We start from the raw sequence: 14,580 nt of genomic DNA on the forward strand, positions 1-14,580 counted from the left end.
TGACTAGAAACTTACTCAATTTGGTCAGCAGCTTTTAGAATGGTAACAATTAGATTTAAGGTCACGGGGCGCCTGGGTGGCTCAGTTGGTTAAGCGTCTGACTTTGGCTCAGGTCATGATCTCTCCATTCCCAAGTTCAAGCCCCGCATTGGGCTCTGTGCTGACAGCTCAGAGCCCGGAGCCTGTTTCAGATGCTGTGTCTCCTTCTCTGTCTGCCCATCCCCCATTCACATTCTGTCTCTCTCTCAAAAAAAAAAAAAAAAAAAAAAAAAAAGATTTAAAGTCACAAAGAACCTTCTAGAGACACTCTACACAAGGGCCATCATAGTATAGAAGCTCTGAAGAGGCACAGAGGTTGACATAAATCAAAGACCTAATTATCTGCTTCATTTTACCAAAAACATTGCTCCCTGCCCAAAGAGAAAAGATTTCGTAGAGGACAGGAAATTTCAGATGTTTGAAAATAAGGGTGTTGGTGAAAATGGTTTAGGATATATTGGCATGTGAGTGGAGAGGTGGGGGCAGAAGTGAGGGAACTAAGAAGAGGCAAAAAATTCATTTGGATAAAGAGAAAATGTAGGGGTATCTGAGAAAAGTCATGAAAAAGCTAACTGCTCAAATAAGTTACTTAGTTTCAAAGGGTTTGAAAAGTTATTTCATTAGCACCTACCTCAGGGTCAAGATCATCAAGAACAGTTTCCAGTTGTTTCAGTTCTACTTCTGATAGATTTCCAAGGAGCTCATCTTCATCCAGGTCCTTGTACTTTTCTAAGTCCTTCCGGAATGGTAGTGCCATGATTTGCAGTACAGGAAAAGTCACTTAATTTTTGCTATTCAGTACAGTCAGGAGTGATTTCTACTTTTTCTTAAAGCTATGGAGAGAAGAAACAAACATTTAAAAATATTAAGTCATCTCCACCTACTTAGATCTATTATTAAGTGAAATGTAATTTCTATGTGTCATATAGTCTCTATCCATCACACATTACCCTGGTCTATGAATCATTCAGTGTCCTTACCTCTTATTCAAATGTATTAAAAGAACCATTTGATAGAATTTAGAATTTCTGATAACTTAGTTTTAGGAGGAAATAACTCATTATGTGTGCCAAAATAAACATTTTCTCATCAGTGACTTTCAAATTATTGCTACCAGAGAACTTTGCTTAAGCACAATATGTTTAAGACACATTTGTTTTACTGTAAATTGTGTAGGAGAACATTATCTTCTGACTCACCATTAATAAAGGGGGATATTAATACACTCCCCATTGAGGAGTAGCCACTTGCCACTGGAAAAAAATAGGTTTTGAAAAGGCACAAAAGATTTTTTTGAAAAAGTGTTTTTACAGGAAAAATTACAGCTTTCTGAAAATGTTTCTTTAAAACCATGCTGGGATACGTCACCCACTGACTGGCAAAGGTGGTCAGCAAAGTCTCATTATAGGAAAGGACCTTTGTCATTTCCTCACCATGTGAATCTTTCCCAAATGAGGTAAAACTCAACAAGCAGCCTCTTTCCAGATACAGAACTGTTCCATAGGAAAAGATACTTTGTTTTTTTTTTCAATATATGAAATTTATTGTCAAATTGGTTTCTTTTTTTTTTTTTTTTTTTAATTATTATTATTTTTTTTTTTAACGTTTATTTTTGAGACACAGAGAGACACAGCATGAACGGGGGAGGGGCAGAGAGAGAGGGAGACACAGAATCGGAAGCAAGCTTCAGGCTCTGAGCCATCAGCCCAGAGCCCGACGCGGGGCTCAAACTCGCGGACCGCGAGATCGTGACCTGAGCTGAAGTCGGACGCTTAACCGACTGAGCCACCCAGGCGCCCCGTCAAATTGGTTTCCATACAACACCCAGTGCTCATCCCAAAAGGTGCCCTCCTCAATACCCATCACCCACCCTCCCTCCCTCCCACCCCCCATCAACCCTCAGTTTGTTCTCAGTTTTTAAGAGTCTCTTATGCTTTGGCTCTCTCCCACTCTACCCTCTTTTTTTTTTTTTTTTTTTTCAGGAAAAGATACTTTGAATAAATTCCACAAAACATGCAAAGTAGAAATAAAGTATTTGTTAAGTTCTAGCCATAAATGTGGATCATTTGTTTCATAAAATGTTCCTATGTGAACAAGAAATAATCCTTAGTCTTAGAGATTTTGCTCGATTTTACTCGGCTGCAGAACACTCAGTACTTCAAAGTGTGGATGTATTCCCTTTACTACTCCTCTCTCCCAAGGTTTTCCAACTTAATATCTAAACTAATATATTTTCCTTCTCAAACCAGTAACAGTTTATGGATCCTTTTACGTGTTTTCATCTCTTAAGAAGAAAGGAACATTCACCACAGGGGTCTGTCAGCTAGTGCCCTGACTAGCAGCCACATGGGTCCAGTAACAAGCAAATTAACAGAAATGTGCTTATGCAGATGTTAAACTGCAGGCATTTTGTGTAACTGCCCAAGACAGGTTTGGCTTATACCTGTTCTACTTGGCATCTCATCTGTCTTGGCTTAGCAATTATTCCGGATTTTTTTCAGTGTGGTTTTTTTTTTTTTTTTTTTTGAACATATTATCATCATTGTTATCATTACTAAGTTTGGTAAACCTCCACTGTATACTTCCAACTTTAAGATACTAAGCTCACAAAGTATCTTGAGAATATATCTTCTCAATTAAAAGTAATACACTCTGGGGTGGCTGGGTGGCTCAATTGGTTGAACATTTGATTCAGGTCATGATCTCAGGGCTGTGGGATTGAGCCCCAAGTTGGGCTCCACGCTCAGCATGGAACCTGCTTGAGACACACACACACACACACGCACACGCACACGCACTCTCTCTCTCTCTCAAAAAAAAAAGAAAAAAACACTCTGCAGAGAAGATTCAATAGAAGGTATAAGCATTTTCAAATATGTTAACCAACAAATACAACCTTGAAGGTGGCAGGCAATTTTAGGGGGAAAAATTAAAAAATAAGAACATTTTGAAAAAATATTCCCTTCATAGGAGTGCCTGGGTAACTCAGTTGGTTAAGCGTCCAACTTCGCCTCAGGTTATGATCTCATGGTTTGTGAGTTAGAGCCCTGCATCAGGCTCTGTGCTGACAGCTCAGAGCCTGGAGCCTGCTTCATATTCTGTGTTTCCCGCTCTCTCTGCCCCTCCCCTGCTCATGCTGTGTCTCTCTCTCTCTCTCTCTCTCAAAAATAAATAAACATTAAAAAAATACTCACTTCATAAAAATACCAATGACATGGTATTTGAGACAGGTAACTGTTAAGAAACTGATAAAAGTATATGAACACATACCAAGAGTAATTATTTAGCTTATGCTATTTTTTTAATGTCTAGACAATCATTATAAAAAAGTTTTTAATGTGGTTTAATATAATTTATTTTGGGGGTTACAAATATTTGGGGGTTACAAATATTTCCAAAGAAATATTATTTTAATTATTTTGAGCATCCCCTCCCTTTACTCTCAAAGGTGTTCCAGTAGGGGCCAAAAGTTTAACAGTCATCCTACTAGTAAGACACTAGTGGACACTGTGGACAATATGACAGGATGAATACCCATGAATGCACTATCCAGCTTCAGAAAGAGAACATTACAAGGACTTGCATGTTCCCCTTTCCAATTGCATCTCCTTCTCCCAAAAAAGTAGCGACTGGATTGAATTTTGAATTAACCATTCTTTTAACCACTATTAACCAAAGAATTAACCATTTTTTTGCTTTCCTCTTTGGTTTTACCTTACATGACATGTCCTTAACGGTTTTAGATCTGTTCTTTTTTTTGCATTTTATACAAATGGACTCATACAGCATGTATTTTTTGGTGACTTGCTTGTTTCACAGAATACTGTTTTAGAGCTGCACTTCCATTTTCATTTTTGTAGAGTGTTTCATTGTATAAATGAACATTTGACTGAACTTGTAGTTGTCCCCTTCTATTTTTCTGCTATAAACAATCTTGTTACCTATTTCCTGGTATACATGTGCAAGAGTTTCTCCAAGTTATTGAAACCTAGGAATGGAATTGCTAGGGAAAGGGTATGGTAATACTCAACTGTACTAGGTAATGTTAAACTGTTTTCAAAGTGGTTGTATCAATTTATATTCCTAGAAGATTCAGTGCATGACAATTCAAGTTGTTCATCCTTGCTAACTGTTGGTATTAATGGTTTCCTTATTTATGTTGCCACTATCCTTGTATATACCTCCATTATAACCACAGATTATACCTCAGTATCTTCAAAACTTAAGGGTATAGCTGATAACATCAACATACAATGGTAAGAGATTGTTTCCCAAAGAAGCAGATAGAATAAATTACTACAAAATGGCAGTAACATAACTAAAGAAGGCAGTAAGCACGCAGATGTAAGAAAATGCAGTTCATCAAACAATTGTGGCCATGTTCATTAATCACAAGGGAGGCATGGTGTCCTGACCAGCAAAGTGATTAGCTCCCACTGCAGGTACAGTCCTGGTATGGAGAAGCATCAGACAACCAAAGCTTGATGTCACTTGACATTTACATCACCCCATTACTTCCCTTTATTCTTCTCCATGCTAAGTAATCTTCTAATTAAAACTTGGCTGTTCACATAGCTTTCCTCATTGTAAATTAATAAACTGATATTTTGGCTTATGCACCACTCTTGTATGTGCATGGTTAGCATGGGTCACTTTTTTTTAAAATTTTTTTTAATGTTTATTTATTTTTGAGACAGAGGGAGACAGAACATGAGTTGGGGAGGGGCATAGAGAGAGGGAGACACAGAATCTGAAACAGGCTCCGGGCTCTGAGCTGTCAGCACAGAGCCCGATGTGGGGCTCGAACCCACGAACCGTGAGATCATGACCCGAGCCGAAGTCGGACGCTTAACCGACTGAGCCACGCAGGCGCCCCAGCATGGGTCACTTTTTAAGATATTAGGCACCTACTGGAATCAGGTTTCTACAAAAGCAAGGCTGAGGATCACCATGTGAAATCTTACACATGGACTGGCTGGCCAGTAACTCCTAAAGATATCTATCTCATGTCAAACCAACAATGACCCCATATTAGAAATCATCATTTGTCTCCCTTGCTAGACACAATAAGACCCTTAAAGAGCAGACATTCTCTCCTGTATCTCCCTCCTTACTGGTTTGCCATCACCAGGGACAGTACCTGGTGCATGTAGTTAAGTCAAATTTGACTGAATTGGATCATACATCAGGCTCTCTTTCCCATTTTTGGTAGTTCCCCCTTTTCCCCCCCAGATATCTAGTGTCCTTCTCCCTAACTCTATTCCCCTTATTGCAATTAAAAAAGCACTGATAATTAGTCTTTGATACTTCTGCTAATCCTATGGAGCCTCTGTATTATTCACCTTCTCTTTCCTCATGTCAACCCATTTTGGCTTGTTATTCAAAGTTCTCCACAGTCTAATTACCCCAGTTAAAACAAAGCAAAACACATCTGATTGTCAGTCATCAGAGCTCTGAAAATTTGATTTTCTTGGGGTGCCTGGCTGGCTCAGTTGGTAGAGCATGTGACTCTTGATCTCAGGGTCATGAGTTCAAGCCCCACGTTGGGCATGGAGCCTACTTTAAAAAATAATAATAATTAATTAAATATTTTTTAAAAATTGGGGAGGGGGCACCTGGGTGGCTCAGTCAGTTAGGCTTCTAACTCTTGATTTTGGCTCAGGTCATGATCTCACAGTTTTTGGGTTTGAGCCCTGCATCGGACTCTAAGCTGATGGTGCAGAGCCTGCTTCGGATTCTCTCTCCTTCTCTCTTTGCCCCTCACCTGCTCATGCTCTCAAAATAAACAAACTAAAAAAATAAATAAATTAGAAGTAAAATTTTTTAAATTTCCTTTTGGGTAAAGAAACGAGTTTCCTCCTCAGGAGGCACCAAGCCTCACTCTTCAGATGTACCAGGCTCAAGACTGTGCATTTTTTCCTCAGTGGCTTCTTCTAGGACCCCTGGATACTGAACTAGGTTACCTACCAGATCAGAAATTTTTCTCTCAAGATCCCATATGAATATTTGTTTTCCAATACATTTACTGTTCATTCAACAAATACTTTTGAGCTCCCTGTACCTGGAATTGACTTGTTTCAAACAACAGGCATTCACAATATACAAGACAGATAAGTTCCTTGCTCTAATTTACTTGGAAGGTGGCACACAGACAAAAAATGACAAAGGAACAACATAATATCAGATACAATAGATACTACAAATTAAAAACCAAGGACAATGCTATGGGTGAGATGAGGATCAGGAAGGTTACTTTCAAATGGTTCAGAAAGACTGTTCTAGGGATGCTTGGGTGGCTCAGCTGGCTAAGCGTGACTCGATTTTGGCTCAGGTCATGATCCCAGGGTCGTGGAATCGAGCCCTGCATCAGGCTCAGTGTGGAGTGTGAAGTCTGCTTGTGATTCTCTCTCTCTCTCTCTCTCTCTCTCTCTCTCTCTCTCTCTCTCTCCCCACCCCCCCCCCCCCCCACCTTTCTCTGGCCCTCTCATGCTTGTGCTCTTTCTCTCTCTCTCTCAAAAATGAATAAACTTAAAAAAAAAAAAAAGACCATTCTGAAAGGTGACTTTTGAGTCAGGACCAAAAGGTCCCTAGCAGCTCTCCCACTCTAGGCCTCTACTATTTAGGTGAGAAGCAATGGTTGTAGGGTTGTAGCTGTGGATATGGAGAGAAGTGGATAAATGTGTGACAGATTTTGTAAGCAAACTAAAAGGACTTTTCACAGATTCGTTATCAGAGGTAAGGACAAGATATACAAAGGGAGGAGCACCTGGGTGGCTCAGTTGTTTAAACATCCGACTTGATTTCAGCTCAGGTCATGATCACTCTCACAGTTCATGAGATGGAGCCCTGCATCAGGCTCTGCACTGACAGTGTGGAGCCTGCTTGGGATTCTCTCTCTCCCTCCTTCCCTGCTCCTCCCCAGCTTGTGTGTGTGCTCTCTCTCTCTCAAAATAAATAAATGAACATTAAAAAAAAAAACAAACAGTATTCTTTAATGTTTATTTACTTTTGAGAGACAGAGAGAGACAAAGCATGAGTGGGTAAGGAGCAGTGAGAGAGGGAGACACAGAATCCGAAGCAGGCTCCAGGCTCCAAGCTGTCAGCACAGAACCCGACGCAGGGCTCAAACTCACGAACCTCAAGATCATGACCTGAGCCAAAGTCGGTGCTTAACCGACGGAGCCACCGAGGCACCCTAAAAGTAGTTATTCTTTAAAAAAAAAGAGAGAGATGTACTTAGGAACGACTCCCATGTTATTTTCAGTTAATACTTAGTATTAATTTTTTGTTCCATACCTGTTTTTTTCTGAAGAGTTTAATATGGCTCTATGTCACCTCTATTTCTCAGTCTGGTTTTAAAACAAAGTTTCTTGGCTAGTATTTTCAGGATGGTTTTGAGATTCACATTGTGAACTGCTCTAATATGACAACTGTTGAATAATTTTTGGACAAATTTTTGAATATCCACCAATGAACTGAACAAATAACATAAATAAGCCAACTACAAATTACTAAATAAAACAACTGTTGGCTACGGTCTTTAACATATTTGTATGCTAAACCAAAGCACGTGTTTTGGTTAATACCATTTCTGGTATCATCTTCTGCAAAGAGCTAAATCTAAAAAACGAAAGAAGCAAATAATTTGTCATGATTCTTAAAAAAACATTATACAATTACTCTAACTTCTTTCCTTTCCAATATTTTCCATGCTTAGAGTCAAACTGCTAAAGAAGAGATGGTCATGAATTTGGTACCCAGCAACCAGCGATTTTAAGATCTACACAGCTGACCCTTCCAACACCTCGACTCTGAGTTCCTCGACCTTCTCTCTTCTGATGGTGCAGTCTTTGCCCTGCCTCAGACTGACATCCCCATGGTTGTAACCTAGTCCTTCTCATTACCAATAATTATACCCCTCCACAACTTTTAACAACCTTTTAACAACAGCCTACCTGTCTCTGAACTCCTCTGGCAAAACCCCAAACCTGGTTAAAACTCTCTTCCTACTCCTCCCCTGCACCCGGGTGGCAGAGCAAGTGGGAGAAAAACATACATACTGACTGGTCATATTTAAAATTTATCACCACTGGGGCACCTGGGTGGCTCAGTTGGTTAAGCGGCCGACTTCGGCTCAGGTCATGATCTCGTGGTCCGTGAGTTCGAGCCCCGTGTCGGGCTCTGTGCTGACAGCTCAGAGCCTGGAGCCTGTTTCAGATTCTGTGTCTCCCTCTCTCTGACCCTCCCCTGTTCATGCTCTGTCTCTCTGTGTCTCAAAAATAAATAAAACGTTAAAAAAAAATTAAAATTTATCACCACTAACATGCCTGGCAATCCTTGGCATGTCCCTAGTCCAGTCACTCTCCTGCTCTCTTACAGGACTATTTGCCTCTTTTCTCTCAAACCTTTAATATTTATCATTCACTCTCAAAGACTCAATCTTAATATTTCACTGAGATTTATAGAAACAATTGTAAGAGGGCAGACATCTAAGCTTCCACTGCTACACCTACCACCCTACCTACATCTATATCCATATACTGTACCTTCCCTTTTGCTTCTACAGATGAACTGTCCATACACTTATATAAAGTCAATCTCACCTCCTGTGACCACATCCCATCCCTGCTTCTCTATAGATGACTGCTCCAGTAACTGTGACCTTTCTTTCCTGGATCATGCCCATGAGCATACAGGCTGTAATATATCCCCCAAAGTGACTTCATAACCCCTTCCAGACACTACCTTATTTCTTTGTTCCTCTTTACAGAAAACTTCTTGAAAGAAAATTTCAGTGTCCCTAGCCCTCTCCCTCTTATTCTCTCAAACCTTCTCCAATCTAGTTTTTGTCCCCAGCATTCACCCCACCCAAACTGATCTGGTTAGCAGTAACCTGCACGATGTCAAATCCAATTGTAAATTCTTACCCTGCATCTTATGGGACCTGTTGGCATTTGTCAATAGATCACTCCTTTTGTCTTAAAACACTTTCCTCAGTTGGCCCTGGGGACATTATTTTCTCTTGGTCCTCCTTTATTTCTTTACTTCTTTGGCTATGCCATCTCATTCTCCTCTGATGGTTCTTCCTCATTTTTCCTATCTTTAAGTGTTGGAGTATCCCCAGGACTTAGTTCTTTGGACAGCCTCTCTTTATACTCAATCCCCAGGTGATTTCACACATTGACAATTCTTGGATTTATATTCTCAATCTGGACCTCCTGATTGAATCCTGAATGCCAGACAGGCTATATAACAGCTCTACTTGGATGACTACCAAGTATCTCAAACATAAATGTACAAAACAGACTCCTAATTTTCTTCCCTGTACTTGCTCTTACTGTATTTTTCACCATTTAATAAACAACAACTCCATTCTTCCAGTTGGTTGGGCCAAAAATCTTGGGTGTTTACTGTGACTACTCTTACATTCCACATCTGATCCATCAAGCAAATCCTCTTGGTTCTAACTTTAAAGTATTATGTCATACTATCCTCACTGCCTCCATTCTGGTTCAAGTCATCACTTCTTACCTGGCCTACTGCAACAGCCTAACTGGGAACCATGCTCCCACTCTAATGGCCATACAGCCTATAGTCTATCTTCTGCAAAGGTGCCAGAACGATCTTGTCCTTTTTAACCGAAGTTTTTTATTGAGATAATTATAGATTCACAGGTGAGCTGTAAGAAATAGTAAAATAGTACAGAGATCTCTTGTACACTTTTTCCAGTTGTCCTCAGTGATAACATTTTGCCCAACTAATGTATACAACAATGAGCACATTGACATTTATACAGTCTGCTGATCTTATTCTGATTTCCCCAGTTTTACTGGTACTCATGTGTGTGTGGGGGGAGGGGGGGTCCATATAATTTTATCACCTTGTAGGTTTGTATATCCACCACCACAGTCAAGATACTTAAAAGTTTCAAAACAAGCATTCCTCCTGTTGCCCTTTTGTGACCACCCACCTTCTTCTCTTAACTCCTGGCAAACTCCTGATCTGCCCTCTATTTCTAAAATGTTTTCATTTCATAAATGTTATATACATAGAATCATATAAAATGTAATCTTTAGGAATTGGTTTATCATTAAACATAAATCTCTAGAGATTCATCCAAGTTTCTGTATCAGTAGTTCATTCCTTTCATTGTATTCCAGGGTATATACATACCTCAGTGTAACCATTAGGATGTTGAAAAACTTCGAGAATGATTCCAACTTTTTACTATTACAAATAAAGTGTCGATGAACATTCGTGTACAGGTTTTTATGTGAACATAACTAGTGGGATCAGATTAATTCTACTGCTCTCAATCTTTTAATGGTATCTCATCTCAGAATAAAAGCCAAGTGGCCCACAAGGCCCTACATGATCTCCCTGCAAGCCCCAACTCATCTCCAACCATTCTATCCCTTGCTCACAGCACTTGATGTTCTTGTTCTTCGTCCAACAAACTGGGCACATGTCTACCTCAGGGCCTTTGCACTTAATGCTCCTTCTGCTTACAACAGTCTTCCTTGATACAGCTAAATAACCTGCTCAGTCAGTTAAGTGTCCAATTTCAGCTCAAGTCATGATTTCATGGCTCGTGAGTTCAAGCCCCACATCAGGCTCTGTGCTGACAGCTGAGCCTGGAGCCTGCTTCAGATTCTGTGTCTCTCCCTCTCTCTCTGCCCCTCCTCTGCTCAAACCCCACATGCTCCCATAATGCTGGACTAGGCAATCTCTTCTTACCCCATATTTCCCTTTATATCATTACCTGACATTACATATTTATTGATTCATTGTCTGTACTGTCACTAAAATCTAAATTCTATTCAAGCAAGGACTTTTTGTTCACTACTGCATCATCAACAGAGAACAGGTTGTGGCACATGCTAAGTACTAAAAAATACTCAACATAATTATTTTCAAGGCTAACAGTAAACTTATGAAAGTCATTTACATTAACCTGGAGTCATCCAAGATTATTGAAATTAACTTCTTAACTCTATATGATAGTAACTTTGTTTTAGGATGATTCTTCCTAGATCAGATTTTTCTAAATTAGGAAGCTATTTAAGAAATTAAAAAAATCAAGAATGTTTATTTCTTCTTTACACTAAGAATTAATAGGAAGCTTAAACCTCGATTAACATGGGTAACTCCATATTCTTAAGTTTCTCATGTTAAATTGCTAAGCCTAGGTTTGTTTTCTTCAAAATTTGCCTTTTTTTTTTTTTTTAAGTTTTATTTACTTAAGTAATCTCTACACCCAACATGGGGCTCAAACTCATGATCCTGAGATCAAGAGTTGCATTTTCCTCCAACTGAGCTAGCCGGGTGCCCCCAGAATTTGTCTTTTTAAAAATAAATATAGGAGTGCCTGGGTGGCTCAGTCAGTTAAGCGTCTGACTGCAGCTCAGGTCATGATCTCATGGTCCATGAGTTCAAGCCCCATGGTGGGCTCTGTGCTGACAGCTCAGAGCCCAGAGCCTGCTTCAGATTCTGTGTCTCCCTCTCTCTGGCCTTCCCCACTCACACTCTGTCTCTCTGTCTCTGAAAAATGAATAAACACTAAAAAAAATTTTTAGATAAATAAATACACACACACACACCCCTCCAGCATGGCTAAAATAAAAATGATGACAATACCAAGTGTTGACAAGGACATGAAGCAACTGAAACTCTCATAAATTGCTAGTGGAATGCAAATCAATTCAACCACTTCAGAAAACAATTTGGCAGTATCTACTAGAACTAAACATACTCAAATCATAATGATATAGCAATTCATATGCCCAAGAGACATCAGTATTTGTTAATAAAATAAGATGTACAAATATGTTCAGTGCAGCTTTATTCATAATATTCCCAAACTGGAAATGATGCAAATGTCCATTACTATTTGTGTATACAAATGAATTGTGGTACAGTCACAAACAGAACACTACACAGTAATAAAGTACTGGACATGTGCAAACACATGAATGACTCTCACATGTAATATGTCAAAAGGAATATAAAAAACTGGACATGAAATAATATATACTGTGTGCTTTTATGTATATGAAATTCAAGAACAGGCAAAACTAATCGATGGGGATGGAAATCAGAACAGCTACTGGGGGATATAGGTTAGGTAGGGACACTGGAAAACATTCTGAGGTGATGAAAATGCTATATCTTAAAGTGGGTGATATATATGCAAGTATATATACATGAATAAAATTTATTAAGCTGTCCACTTAAAATTTTCTTCCTTTACTCTAAGTTATACCTCAAAATATTTCAATATACACCTGCTTTGTGCAAGTAACTACGTATCTGATGTTGAGAATTAAAGTCCCCACATAGAACAGATTGATTTTTCTTTAGCCATGGTAACAAGTAGTCATAAAAAACAAAACCAAAAAACAATTTGCCTTTGTAAGCCAATCAATCACCATCAGTCTCACTTCTGAACGTCAGCCAATCAGAAAGAGACTCACTCTTCTAGTAAACACTCCTGAATGCCAACCAAATCATGCCTCTACAGATGATGTCATTATGGCCTGGGAAAAGTTTGCCAGGCCTGAAATTCCACACTTCCCGAAAACCCTATATAAATAAAAGATTGGTCTCATCTGCTCAGATAGACTATACCTAGCCAACAAAGTTTTCCCTCATCATAGTAAGTATTGTTTAGCTTTGTCTTCTCAGTTCAGATATTGACTACTGACTGATAGTCTCATTATCCTTTCATGCTAAAGAAAACTTCTAGTCCTTACATGTGTTTATTTTTAAATAAAAGTATTTCAATGTTGATACATAGCAGATAATAGTAGTTAGGATCAAAATATTCCCTCTAGATATATACCCATGTAATCATTGGAACTGGATATGGCTCATCATCCAATAATTCATAAGTATCTACTTCAACTTGCTTTGGTTAAAAAAATACTCAAATTAGAGTGCCTGGGTGGCTCAGTCAGTTAAGTATCCGACTCTTGATCTCAGGGTCATGAGTTCAAGCCTCATGTTGGGTTCCATGCTGGGTGTGAAGCCTACTTAAAAAAAAATAAAATAAAATCAACATTGCATTTTCTTTTTTTTTTGAACCTGGCTTCAGAATAAATTTGGAAACAATTTTAAAGTAACTTAATTCCACCTGGAGATTTTAACATTTAAAGCATCTAAAATGCTCTCTCATTTATTATTAGACTTGAGTTTCATCTCTGCTGTTTTGAGGAACAGTCTCTTTGATGGAGAAGACTGGAGTAAAGAAAGTCATCTATTTTTCTTGGCATTATTAAATCAGAGGCTAAGTATGAATGTTTGTCAGGGACAGTGTGCAGCAGACTCTTCAACTGCAAGAGAGTTTAAGAGTCTCATAAGATCATTTCCCTTTTATGAGCTTATGAATTCTAGATAACACTAATTATAACCCAAACATGTATTTCCTGTCCACTGCATCCAAAGCACTATGCACACAGTATTTACCTTCTAAAAAGTAAAAACCATTTTATTTTAGTTGTATATAATATGTATTACTTTTATAGCAAATAAGGCTTTTTTTTAAGGGAAAAATGGATGCTAAATTCATCCTTCTGTTCACTATATCTTCTATACAATGAAGGCTAAAAGACAGTACATTTAAATAATTTTGTAGCATTCTTGGGATGCTACTGTTGACCTAGATGAACACACCTTGGAGAGAGGTAGTTGCTTTGCACACAGAAACTTAAGAAAATGGTGGTTGATTATTCTGTGTAAAAATTCCACAGAAATGAACCAACCCACATATGAGATTAGCTAAGTAGCCCCATATTTCCTGCCACTGCTACCGATGCCACCTCGAATTTTTTAAAATGAGATCTATAGATCCCAAAAGCACAAAGAAAGAAAATAAAATCTGAAGTCTGGAGGCATCCCAGATATACTTGTTAGGGCCAGAAAAAAGAAGAGATTTAATTGGAAGGTCACTGAGGGCATCCTAAAAGTAGAAAGCAGCCAGATAATTTGTGACTATTACAAGAAAATACTTCACAGGTTACTCACAACACTTCAAAAACAATCTTTCTTTTTTTTTTTTTTTTTTTTTTTTTTTTTAACGTTTATTTATTTTTGAGACAGAGAGAGACAGAGCATGAACGGGGGAGGGTCAGAGAGAGAGGGAGACACAGAATCTGAAACAGGCTCCAGGCTCTGAGCAGTCAGCACAGAGCCCGATGCGGGGCTTGAACTCACACACCGCAAGATCGTGACCTGAGCCGAAGTCGGACGCTTAACCGACTGAGCCACCCAGGCGCCCCCAAAAACAATCTTTCAATAAGATTACTGAGAGACTCTGTGGTCCCATGTACTCTGTGGCTCACATGTCAATGTGCTCTGTGGCTACTTCCTTCTCTGGTTCAAAGCAGCCAAACCAGCTCCCAGTCCTAGCCTACCTCCTCTCTTTTCATTCTTCTTGGTGGTGTTGTGGCATCAGGGATAAAAGGCCAAGTCAGAGAGGAACCCACTCTGTGCACACCACTGATGAATGCCAAAACAGCCACACCCTTAGCATACTCAGTTCCT

At 39.1% G+C, this 14,580-nt stretch overlaps 1 protein-coding gene and 1 non-coding gene across 2 annotated transcripts in view; one reads left to right on the forward strand and one right to left on the reverse strand.

Annotated features, from left to right (window-relative positions):
* TMOD3 (tropomodulin 3) overlaps nt 1-14,580 on the reverse strand; it is a 79,723-nt gene that overhangs the window by 44,660 nt on the left and 20,483 nt on the right. The window contains exon 2 of the mRNA XM_060618514.3: nt 671-872. Within this exon, the coding sequence (XP_060474497.1) occupies nt 671-796 (126 nt within the window). The 5' untranslated portion in view covers nt 797-872. The remainder of the gene's footprint in view (nt 1-670; nt 873-14,580) is intronic.
* Nucleotides 5,517-5,589, forward strand: TRNAK-CUU (transfer RNA lysine (anticodon CUU)). The gene has a single exon. It is a non-coding gene; the product is annotated as a tRNA-Lys (tRNA).

The sequence above is a fragment of the Panthera onca genome, chromosome B3 (genome assembly GCF_046562875.1).
Source record: "Panthera onca isolate mPanOnc1 chromosome B3, mPanOnc1 haplotype 2, whole genome shotgun sequence".
Classification (NCBI taxonomy): domain Eukaryota; kingdom Metazoa; phylum Chordata; class Mammalia; order Carnivora; family Felidae; genus Panthera; species Panthera onca.